Here is a 12,695-nt window from a genome sequence, read left to right on the forward strand (position 1 = left end):
TGAAGCTTTTAATTATACTTGGGGTTATCACATTTTGGGAAGTTGGAAACTTTCCATTGGAATTACCATAACTTAAAATTATTGAAATAAACCAGGAATTTCCTTAATTGAAGGTTGGCTCTTAATAGGGAACTTATGGTTGGGGGAAATATATTTTAGCATATTCCTTACTGAAACGAGTACAGTGGGACCTTGATTGAATATACCAATTACCCTAAATTCCCAGTTAATTCTCAATTAATTCCCATAAATTCCAATGGCGTAAGTTTTCAATTTGAAATATTACCCCAATTCCCCAGTTTACAGTATCTTCTGGAAAATTGAAATTTGAAAATATTGTGGCAAGCCTATTTATGACTCAAAAATTGCAATAACTGGAATGAAGCGTAACCTGAACATTTACTGTATACCTGTGTGTGTTTTTGAAACTTGAAACTCAAATGAAGTATCCACCCAGCCATCCAATCACTGTACTGCTAATCCTCAATATAGGGTCGCGTGTATGCTGGAGCCCACCCCAGCTGACTTTGGGCGAGCGGTGAGGTATACGTTGAACTGGATGGCAGCCTGTTCACCACTCACACCCATGGACAATTTATTAGAGTCCTCAATTATCCTACCATGCATGTTTTTGGCATGAGGAAAGAAACTGGAGTGTAAAGCCACTCAGGCACGGGGAGAAAATACAAACAACACAACGCCAGGCGACGGACCTGAGCTAACGACGTCTGAGGCGGATGTGCTAACTAGTTGGCGCATGAATCAATATACTACATATTGTAAACAATCCCACGAGACGAGATAGTGACGTTTTATATCTGGACTTACCTTGTGTCCAGGAGGTAAACCTGGATCACAGACTGCCAGAGAGAGTAGTTTGACCAGGAGATCTTGGACTTGACCCATGCTGTCGCCCACATTCAGCAAGCCCTCCTGTAGCATGCCCAGCGTTGGGACATCAACATTCAAGTCCAGGCCCAAAACCTTTCCAAAGCCTCGCAAGAACTGCATCAGCATCAAGCAGTCAGACACTGCGTGTCCTGGGAGGATCAGGCCGGGAATTCTGGAGAACTCGGGGAGAGCCTGAGGAAGACGATGTGGGTATAAAAGTGTGTCAAAGGCATTTGGTTACTTCCTTTATTATTATGTAGTACTCCCATTAGCCACTTGATGGCATATAAATAAAACTAATCACCACTACAAGAGTCTTATGGCTATCAATAAAATACTGCTTGCTTATCATCTGATAAACACTTATTTCGCAACATACCAGTATGGTACCTGATGTTCATTTTCTCGGCACATATAAGTATGTTCCAGAATATCTTCATAACATTTGCTATTCATTTTGGGGTGGGTTTTGATCATTTTTCCTTTTCTGCAAATACTAAACGTTTGGAATTTATGAGGTTTGTCGATTAAGATCTTTTTTTTTTTTTTTTTTTTTTTTTAACTCAACATACACACAACATAAAACAAATGGCTATATTTGAGAACTTGATCAGCTTTCTTAATTTGGGACTACATCTACACTAAACCACACACTAGTATATAAATAAAGATATTACTCAAGATCTTAACTACCTTCTGATCAGACAGGCACATGTCTTCATTTGGCTTCTTCAGCTCTCTGGCGATCTCCAACTCCAGCCTGCGTTGCTCCAGCTTGCGCTCTTTGTTGAGACGCTTCTCGTCCCTTTTTTCCTGCCGCAAGCGCTCGCGCTCCTGGGGAGTCCGGAGTTTGCAGAAGCATTAGGAGGAAAAGCATGTGTACATTTGTGCGTGTGTGTGAAAACAGACAAGTGTTAGATTGCAGCTATGCATTCAAAGGGAAAGTGCTCGAGGGCCAGAATCCTTTGACTCGGGAGGGAAAGAGTGAACAAAAGAGAACGTGGGAAGGCGACTTGGGAATAATGACTTCCAATTTTTATGGTGTGGTGTAGGGGTATATCCAAACTGCGACCCGCCATCCATTTTTAGTACCCGCGGCAACAAAAGTCAAATAAGTGTGGGGGTTGCAACACCCACCCACATCCCCTTGTGGGTGCAACGCTCCTGATCACCACTACTACTAATAGTAATCAACATAGTAATAAACTAAAACTACACTTTTTTTTAAGACAGGCAAAAACATGCAAATGCACTGGTTTACAACAAAAATAGTGTGAAAATTTCAGTTCAACAGTGCTTTCCTCCACTTTCTGCTTTGTGTCAATGTCCGATTTATGAACATATAACGTTATGAACCTCAATAACTGCTTGAAAAATGGTCAATTTTCTACAGATTTCCCTTGTTTGAATCTGGAGAATCTTTAACAGAAAGCTGTGACATGGCACGTTTTCAAAACAGCTTAACATAGCGTCACTATTGCGCGGAAACCAAATATGGTCAAGTTCAAATTTGTTCTACAAATCTATACGATTGGTGCGTCCTCAATGGTCTTGAAAATAGTTTGAGAATAAGCTATTAACTCACTTGTCTGAGAAGTGTCCAAACCCTGTGCCTCGTTGCTTCAATGACTGAAAGTAGTTTTTGTTTTTTTTAACAAAAAAATGAGGGACACCAATCAGGTTAGATGCATTTGAGTAAGCCTGTATTGTTTATATATAAAAAAAAAAAAAAAAAAAAAAAAGGATAGCTGTAATGTTTTGGTGCAGAAGGAACTAATTTGCGTGCACATTCATTTCCGTCTATTAAAGTGCTTAGTCCGCTCATGTGTTGTTTTATCACATCACTCATGGCTTAGACCTTTGAAAATGTTTTACAAGATGATATAACCACAGTTGTTTATTTTTGTGAAGTATTAAAGGCTTTCTGGGTCAGCGTCAGCAGACTTTGCGACATGATAGCTTAATAAACTTCCCTTTTTGTTAAAAAAAAATTGTAATGTAATAATTGAGCGATTGTTGTGTCGATGTTAGTGTGCGTCGATAACAGCATATGATAGCAATATACAGTGAGATGCAATATCAAGATGGCGTGTCCTGTGAAGTAGTGATTTTGGAGAGGCAAGGATTCCGCCAGACAGCAACGATTAGATTAACGATCTAATTTTCTTGATTGATTTTAGCCCGGAAAAATGTTTGGACACCCCTGGTGTGGACGTGTGGTGTGTTTGTCTTTTTAATTTGGAGCCTATGGACTACCTCTGCTTTCTTGCGAGCCTCAACAGCTTTCATCAGCATTACATGCTGCCTCCTCCTCTCTCTCTCCTATAGTGGCAGAAAACAAGAGGAATATTACAGTAACAAGAACATACTGCAAATAGCCTAGTCAAAGGCCGTACAATTTTAGTATGTATTAAAACAACAGTAATGCTCTAAATTCATTAGAGGCACCATACTTGGAACAAACACAAAACGATGCTTCACATGTATAGACTGTCACATGTATGGTGGAAGCATTAAGTGAAGAGTACAGTAGTACGATGACAACCAAAAAGCAACACATAGATGCGATACGTAGATGTGATGACAGGCTCAAAAAAAAAAAAAAAAAAAAAAAAAAGAGAAGCAGCTGGAATCAGCGACGGCGTCTGCATCTCTAAGCTAGAGCGCATAGAACACAAGCGACAAAATATTGGCTGCCAGAAGGTAATATATAGTATTAGTCATCGGCGATGTTTGTTTGACGCTTTACGAATATTTTGTGGCGGGGACGACAAAATAAAAAAAGGAATGAGGAGCTACAAACACAGCAGTTACACTTCAGCGAATTTGGCAGCTTCAGTATTAGCACAGTATGAGACTGGGGAGGATGAGACATTTTGTTCTGTGGTGCATGATACACAGTCTCCCGCAAAAGGCCAGACGCATCACAGGTGACTGACTATCATTTTATTTGATCTCTTCAGGTTTTCCCCCTCGACGGACTGTCATTCCCACTGTGAGCCACCAAAGGACACAATTACCACTAGTTCAGCCTGCCAAGAACATTCCTAGCACACAGACTCAAACGGTTGTGATTGTGATGCGCACAAAAAAAAACTCGCAGTCCCCATGGAGGTTTGATTTTTGTGTGAAATGGAACATAATGCAGTGCTTTCTAGGTTTATAATGCAGCGAACCTCGGCAATATCGCTCTTCATCGCTCGTTCCCAGCTATAAGCGACTTTTAAAAAAAACTTTAGGTTTTTACAGTGCAGTGTTACCTTGACTAAAGTGCCCCAACTTACTGTTTTTTTGAGTTCCATGCTTTGCGTTGCAAGCCAAAATTTTAATTATCAAGCGAGCTTCAGATAGTGAAGTTGGGGGGGGGGGGGGGGGGGGGGGGGGGGAGATGACCATTCTCACAAGGAGCATGGAGAAGACGTTCAAACAGGACTAACGGCATTGAAAATGGCCAACCAGAGCTGGAGTCAGATCTCCTGATGCGGTTGACGTCTCTAGTCTCCAGGCCACGCCTCTTAAAGATGCTTACAGATGAACACTAGTTGTTTATGACAAATGTTTCTTTACATTCTCTCTTATTATGTTTTACAATAATGTAGTAACACGTAACAATTTCAATTAATTTCACTTGGAAATTGTATCTGATGAGTAAACTGAGTTACGAGCTTGGTCGCTGAAGGAATTAAACTCGTAAGTCAAGGTACCACTGTACTGTATGTTAGCATTAAGCTAACGGACCTTTGTGACATGGTTTGTTTGAACATTTTGGTGTTTAAGTATACAGTGTCTATCTTGTGTTTTATGTGTCAGTTTTCTAATTATTTTGGGAGTAACAAACAGCTTGAAGAAAGCACACGCAGCCTCTTATGTGGACAACTGTGCGAGCCACAGTTTTCTTTTTATTTCTTCAAAGTGACGTGACGCGATGGTCTCGCCATTTTGTGACAGCGAGATCGAGCACAGGTGCCAAGGAACAAAAAAAAAATAAAATAAAAAAAAAAAAAAAAAAAAAAAAATAAAAGTTTGTTTCATTAGTTTACGGAGTTTGACTGTTTAAATGTGTTTTGAATTGTGGGCGAGGGATACAACGATATAAAACGTTTTTTTATATGGACTCTCTATCTCTCCATTACCCACCGTGGGTGGGTCTGAAACGTATCCAAGCGACAACGGGGGTTCACTGTACGCTATAAAATCCACTTCAATTGCCCATTCAACCTTTCAAATACCAATATTAGCTAAGTATTGGAATTTGTACCCTAAAAGTTTAGTTTCTGTGTGGGTCCAATGGGGTGGATAGGCAGACCTTTTGGAGATTCAGCTGCAGCTGCGCATTTGTGAGAATGGTTACAAGCAGGCAAAATACAGAACCCGTCTGTCTCCAGGCTGGAATTGATCACGGCGATGACCTATCTACATGCCGTTTCGACAATGGTTCTGCAGTTAAATGAGCGACTCCGACCGAACGGCTGAAGTACCTCCACTCGCCACCACAAAGACAAAACGATGGCCAGTAACGCGTTTCAGATGCTGTGTAGGAACAGTGAACGATAAAGAGGCCGGCGCGGGTTAAGGTCCAGCACTCGGACGGCAGAACAGACGCACGGACCAACAGACACAAACTCGACGTCGGGCCAAATTGTCAAGCACTCACTGAGTGGCGTTGCAAAGGGGTGGAACATTTCTGTGAAATTACAGAACGTAAACTGGAAATGTTCCATGTAAAATTACGGCAATTAACTGGGAATTGGGGGGACGTTTTAATGAAAGGTATAATAGTTAAGCTTAAATACAGTGGTGCCTTGAGATACAAGAGACCCGACATGGAATCCTCATAGGCACATTTTCTGTACCCTTGGCGAAAAACGACTAATATGATTGCAGTTTACGGGGTCACTTAAAGCAGTTGGGAAAGTCTTGGTCGTTTTGTCTTTATGCCTGCATATACTGCACCCCAGTGGCCAAGTTGAACACACAAGAAGGATTTGCAATGAATTAATCATGGTGCACTACGTGTTTAATTCCCCACGTTCGATTTATTTATGTTGTTACTTTATGTTTCATAAAGTCATAATATTATGATTACCATTTTTCTTGTGGGGGCAATGGCATTTCCATTCACTTCAATTAGGAAAGATGATTTGAGATACATGTGTCTTTGCGCTACTAACATGGTCCAGATTTGAATTAAACTTGTATCTCAAGGCAGCACTGTACAAAAAAAACAAACAAACAAAACAAAAAAAAAACCTAAAATAAATTTGCCTTACTAAATGCAAGTTTCCTATTGCGAGCCAACCTTCAATTTGGCAAATTCCTGGTTTATTCTCCTTTATTCCCGTTAACTCCCGCGGAAGGTTCTCGACATTTGAAAATTGCCGTCATTTTGCAACCCCACTCATGAGCAATACGCCACTCCAATACAACAAGACGATGTATGTGATGGATGGAAACTCCTGGAGTGCACTTTTGAGACACGGTGAGTGTGGTTTGGCGAGCAGTCTTTGCAATGCATTCTGAGTAGAGGAGGGGGCGGGGGGGGGTGTGAGGCAATGGGGGAGGGGGACAGAAGCTGCCTGGCCAATGTGACAGGGTCAGTTGTCCCTCAGGACGAGCAGATGGAGGCAGCATACTGACTTTTTTTTTTTTTTTTTTTTTTCCCTCTCTTTTGTTTGTTTTGCTGGAAAGCCATGCAGAAGAATGTAGTATGACAGCAGCCAGTGCTACACTTAATGCATTGCTATGACAACCATAACACAACCAGTTACACGATGCAGGTGTTAGATGTACAAAAATAAACATACCCATACCATATCTAGTCTATGCCTCTCCAACTCCTGGCAGAGAGAGTTGGCAAAATATTATGAAACAAGTAATATCCAGAACCAGAAACATAAAGAATTTTTCATATAAAAGAATTACGCATCACTTTCGTAAGTTGATGTTTGCTGATTAACATACACAATTTCACACATTTACTTAAAAACACACACTCGAGTTTATTATTCAATTGGAAGTCAGAGGCAAACGCTTCTTTTGTTGAGCGGAAACTAGTGTTTAAGTGAAGATGTAGCGAGCGTACCTGGTGCTTCAAGATCTCCGCCTGCTGCCTCCTCAGCTCCTTCTCCTTTGGGGCAAAAAAAGAGACATGAGAGGGGATGATCAATACACTGTGATAACGGCTGCCAATCCAGGTTGTGCTTTTTTTGGAAGCGACGCAAACTGAAAAGGAACACTGGCGAGCTTCAAAGTAAGAAAGAAGAAAAATAAAGACAACGGAAAAAAAAAAATGCTCAATACCATAGTATCCTGTAATTATCTCAACCGGCTTTTATATATAAACTTTGGCATAGCAGGAGGACAACTATGTTCTTACTAGTGACCAAAACTGCACTAGTTGACTTCTCTACACTCTTGTACTACTGGGTTAAGCACGAGATGTTAACTAGTCGAATTTTATCACGCCACCAGTTGTACTGGTAGCATGCAACTGTCAACAAGTGCAAAGTTCTGCCTCACTAATAATATGTAGTTGTGCTACTAGTGAGCACAAAGAGCGTACTAGTACATTGGCCTAAAGATGGATATCAAAGATGTATCGGACAAATGCTCAAATGACTTTACGGAAAGACGTTTGCGCATTCAGTATCCTTAATGTCCGGATTAAAGTCAATGTATTAGTCTGCACCATATGCACAATCAACATTGTCCCAGATTATCGCACTACTAGTCACTTTAAACTGCATACATTCCTTGAAGTCTCGGCGCCCTTTGCACAATGATCATTGCACCGGACTATTGCTATATTAGTCATTCAAACTGCTCGAAGTGCTAGAAGACTCTCAATTGTGCAAAGATTTGTACCGGCATTACCAGATAACTAGCAACCCTGTACTGCTCAGTGACTGTTTTTCTCAATGTCTTTATGTCTCCAAAGTGTTCTCTTTCAATTGACTTGTCTGTTGTCGTACTAGAGCGGCTCCAACGACCGCAGACAAATTCCTTGTGTGTTTTTTGGACATACTTAGCAAATAAAGTCATACCTTTATTCGCTTTTCAGCCTCCAATATTTTGGCATTGGCCGCTTCCTCCTTCTTTCTCCGCTTTGCCTGCAAATAAAGATTCAAGTCAAGAACAGAACAGCCTGTCAATCGGTCTCGGATGAGCCCGGCTCCCCCCCCCCCCAACTTCAACCCAATTGTTTGTGGTTTTCCGGTTTCAGCAAACATTCCCCCCCCCACCCCCCGAATGCCAGTCAGATTTGTCTAACACTGCCAATGAATTATGTATCTCTTTAACACGTAATTGTGAAAATGTTGAGGCCTCCTGTTAAAGAGCGTCTAGTCAACCGTATAGACTCAAAATTGATTTTGTCCTAAAACACTTTGAAGCTGCGGCATTATAATTGCAAGCGGCTGGCAACGTGCGTCCGTGTATGTGTACGCATCCGGGTGTGTTAGTGTAGCACCTTTCCCCCCACCCCCACCCCTCCCCCTCTCCACTCGACCCACTTACGCTGAACTGTTACTGTTGTCTGATGGGAGGGGGGGGGGAGAAGAAAAGAAAAAAAAAAAAGACTTTTCTGTCCAATTTAAATAAGGTCTGAAGAGGCACCAACTGCCATTTTAATATTCAACAGCCGTCAACCAAGACCAATTTAGCATTAGTTCCATATGGATTTATGCCTAAGAAGACGCAACGCCTCCAAAGCATGCCACTATTCCGTAATGAGCTTTAGGAAGATTAAAAACACTATAGAGGGGCTGCAGCTATCCAGGAACATTCTGCTTAATCAGGCGCTGTTGGGTCAGGTTCTGTACCTCCAATATTTGCTGTGCCCGGAGTTCTTTCTCCATCCGAATCTGCTGAATACGCTTGATCTTTTCCTGTTGGGGGGAAAGAAATAAAAATTGTAACCTGTAGCCATAGAATGTCAATTTTGACCAAGAATATCGTCATTATTAATGTCTGTATCCATTTCTGGATGACAGATCTTTTCAAAATTGATTAATGGTCCGTCCGAACGGACGATTAATCCTTAAAAGTGTTTTTTTTACATTTTACACCACTTGTTTTGGGGTTTTTCTGTTCCTGCTGTTTTTCCACTGTTTCAAGATTCCCCGTGACCCTTCACTCAAAGACCAACTGGTGTATGTTTTTGCAGGAATCGGCGTAAATGTGGTGGAAAAGACAGTTCTCGGACTGTTTTTAATTTCCCTCTCGAATAACGTTACCAACTGTCTCATAGATAATACATAATTATGTCATATAGTTACATTATTCCCACCACCTTTGCTTAATTTAACACACACTGGTTCATCGAAAATCCATTTCAGTAGACATGGAACAAACTTTATAGCACATGTACATAAGAATGACATTTTATTTGTGTGTATTTTGGATCACTTTTCACAAATTGCGTCAGGGTGAAAGAATGACATTTAGTGTGTATTTATTGCTGAAAATGTCACAACGATTCAAATGTGACCCTTTTCGGATAGAATCACTTCACGGTACATTCGGCACATTACCGATTCATTTCGGCAAACAGACAATAATATATTTAACGCGGGCCGTAAACTGAGAAGCGAGCGTTATCTGAATCCAGCTGCTGAGCATTTCTTATACACGCGCACACACACGGATTGGATTTCAAGGGGAACGGAAAGCATTGTTCAGCACACACATTGCGTCCACATACCTGCTGCTTGAGAATCTTGATCTGCTCTTTTTGCTTCCTTCTCTCCTCCGCCGCCACGATGGCTGCAAGAGTCAAAAGAGGGTTTTATATGATGAAGCACAAAACTGACCTACACAAACTGGACTCGCAGATGTATCCAGTGGCAGATTTAGTAGCCCCTCCTGGTCACGCCGTCCGCTTCCACATAGCTGTGTGAGACTGAATCCGTGTCCGAATGTAAATTAGGGTTTTGCAATCAAAGAAACACGCAGGATCAGGTTAACAATTTGATTTATGAATGCACCTCATGCACAGTCAAAGTGAAACTGAAACTCCCGGTATGTTTTACTTCTCTCCTGATGCAGGGAAGAATAGCTGCTGTAGTCTCCTTTGCCAACATAATGATTGTGTGTTAATGCCAAGAGGCGAGTTTAACGGTATGCATTGATGGGCTAACCCCATCCGCATGGGGAAATCACACAACCTTCGCTTTCACTGGTTTAGTGCTTCACAGATTTACTAGACTACCCAATGTTAGGTGTGTGCCACAGCTGCGCCAAATTAAGAGCAGTGGTAATTACCATTGGTAATTGTCATTTTATGGCTCTGTAATGGTTAATTAACCACTATGGAGAAGTTCTTTCACCAAATGGCATTTGTAATGCTTTAAATATAACTCGTTGTTATTCACAAGTGTTCACATTGATTGTTTTACAATTATTCGTAAAAAGGCACAATTATTTCTTGACTCAAAACATAAAATTATACAAATTTGCTTGCAATTCTGAATGTGTTTTAATGGTTAAATTGAGTCTCCTCTGTTGGAATTAGGGTACAAACTGTGAGGCTCTTGTGGAACATTTCTATTGGGAAGCCTTATACTGGATATCAAGGACTAAACGACACGTTCAAATTCCACTTGTTAACAATCATCTATTAGTAGTGTCTACTGGTTTATTTATTTTTTGCCTCATTATTAACATGTAGTTGTCCCACCAGTATGCCAGAGTTGTCCTGCAGAAATGTCATACGGTAGTTTACTAGTGACGATTATGTATGTACTAGTTCCTTAAGCTAGAAATCAAGAATGTTGAATAAATGGTCGAACAGTTTTGCATACAGTGCCACAATATCAATTACCAGTTAAAAGTCATACAGGAGCGCAATGGCTGAGTGTCCAGTGTAGACGTCAACAGAACAAAACAATAAAAATTCAAACAAAAATAAAGTTCCTACCTTGCTGTTTCCGAGCCTCTTTCGCTGCACGCGCCAGTGCCTGCTTTTCCAGTTTTCTCATCAGTTTCATCTGGGCTGCCTGTCGGGCTATTTCTGAACACCACAAAAGAAAAAGAAAAAAAAAAAAAAAAAAAAAAAAGAAGAAAATTGTCAGTGAGGCATTTCTTTTGACTGACCTTCCTTTTCTGAATGAATGATGAGGGGGTTGTGTTTAGTTAAGTAAAAAAAAAAAAAAAAAAAAAAAAGGGAATCTAGGACAGTGGTGGGGAGTACAAATACTGTGTTACTCTACTTAAGTCGATTTTTCAGGTATCTGTACTTTATTTGAGCAACTTATTTTTCTGATAGCTTTTTATTTTTACTGCCTACATTTGAAAACAGATATCCTTACTTTCTATTCCTTATGTTGTCAAAAGAGGCTCGACACTTTTTTCAACGTCCACAGACGACAACATGACATAAAAAAAGACAAGAGAGGTTGAGCTCTTAAAAAAAAAAGGAAAAAAACAGCAACGGAGGAACATTAACTAGACAGCATTAACGGCGATGATGCAACAGATTCAGACAAGCAAGATATTCCCCAACCATGGCCTTATTTGATAGAATTCTTCGTCTAATCTGAAAACAAACATACAGGTAAGGTGTATTTTATCAGTTGTTATTTTTAGCTAATTAGTTGTTAGGTCATTTCTAATCCATTTTTATTTTTGTTGTTTTCTTTTGCTTAAGAGTCTGCACTTTGTTACTTGAAGTAAAGGAGCTCAATCAGCACTTGTGCTTTTCACCATTTATTTTGGCTACTTTTGCCAACGCTGATAAAGCAAAAGTGTATTTAACACTTCATTTACTCGAGATATGAATATTGACTGCAATACTATTATCAAACAAGCAATTGGGAACACGACTAGTTCTGTATGTATATGACCCAGTGGGATCCTCTACTGACCTTGAGCTTCTAATTTGCGCAGTAGTTTGACCTCACTGGGACTGGGACCTTCCGGCACCAAGGGGTCGCCCACATTCGGGGGTCGACCTTTCCTCCGCCGGTAAGCTTTGGCACCGTCGCTCGCTAACTGACGTTCCGAATTGGGGGGACGACCCCTCCGGCCTTCCATTGCCAAAATGTGAGGAATGACTTCCTCTTCCTTCAACAAGTTCCACTGTAAACCCTGGAGAGCCAGAAAATACATGCAGAGAGAGTTTGGGAGGGGAAGTGGTGAAACATTTTTAACTACTCGAGGGAGGATTTAATTGGGAACAAAACAAAACAAAAAAAACAACTATTGTTTCACTGGAGCAGGATTCATCTTTTCTATGTAATTACAACCACAATTGCAATGAAGTTGGGACGTTGTGTTAAACAAATGAAAACAGAATACAATGATTTGCAAATCATGCTCGACCGATATTTAATTGAATACACTACAAAGGCAAGATATTTAATGTACAAACTGATAAACTTGATTGTTTTTAGCAAATAATCATTAACTTAGAATTTTATGGCTGCAACACGTTCCAAAAAAGCTGCGACAGGGTCATGTTTACCACTGTGTTACATCACCTTTTTCTTTTAACAACATTTAATAAACGTTTGGGAACTGAGGACACTAATTGTTGAAGCTTTGGAGGTGGAATTCGATGTACAGCTTCAGCTGTTCAGCAGTCCGGGGTCTGCGTTGTCGTATTTTACGCTTCATAATGCGCCACACATTTTCATTTTTGGGAGACAGGTCTGGACTGCAGGCAGGCCAGTCTAGTACCCGCACTCTTTTACTGTAACGTGCAGAATGTGGTTTGGCATTGTCTTGTTGAAATAAGCAGGGACGTCCATGAAAAAGACGTTGCTTGGATGGCACCATATGTTTCTCCAAAACCTGTATATACCTTT

The 12,695-nt window shown here is 40.6% G+C and overlaps 1 protein-coding gene across 11 annotated transcripts in view; it reads right to left on the reverse strand.

Annotated features, from left to right (window-relative positions):
* The window catches only part of baz2ba (bromodomain adjacent to zinc finger domain, 2Ba), a 107,418-nt gene that overhangs the window by 16,349 nt on the left and 78,374 nt on the right, over positions 1-12,695 (reverse strand). For 5 of the 11 annotated variants that reach the window (XM_061670737.1, XM_061670732.1, XM_061670731.1 and 2 more), the window contains 10 exons: positions 11,754-11,976; positions 10,808-10,900; positions 9,593-9,654; positions 8,712-8,777; positions 7,935-8,000; positions 6,974-7,018; positions 6,702-6,728; positions 3,148-3,213; positions 1,585-1,725; positions 829-1,083 (listed from right to left, as the gene is read on the reverse strand). In XM_061670737.1, coding sequence (XP_061526721.1) covers positions 829-1,083; positions 1,585-1,725; positions 3,148-3,213; positions 6,702-6,728; positions 6,974-7,018; positions 7,935-8,000; positions 8,712-8,777; positions 9,593-9,654; positions 10,808-10,900; positions 11,754-11,976 — 1,044 coding nt within the window. The remainder of the gene's footprint in view (positions 1-828; positions 1,084-1,584; positions 1,726-3,147; positions 3,214-6,701; positions 6,729-6,973; positions 7,019-7,934; positions 8,001-8,711; positions 8,778-9,592; positions 9,655-10,807; positions 10,901-11,753; positions 11,977-12,695) is intronic. The other 6 variants (XM_061670740.1, XM_061670733.1, XM_061670742.1 and 3 more) reach the window with 3 other exon arrangements.

Source organism: Phycodurus eques, chromosome 2 (assembly GCF_024500275.1).
Source record: "Phycodurus eques isolate BA_2022a chromosome 2, UOR_Pequ_1.1, whole genome shotgun sequence".
NCBI classification, from domain to species: domain Eukaryota; kingdom Metazoa; phylum Chordata; class Actinopteri; order Syngnathiformes; family Syngnathidae; genus Phycodurus; species Phycodurus eques.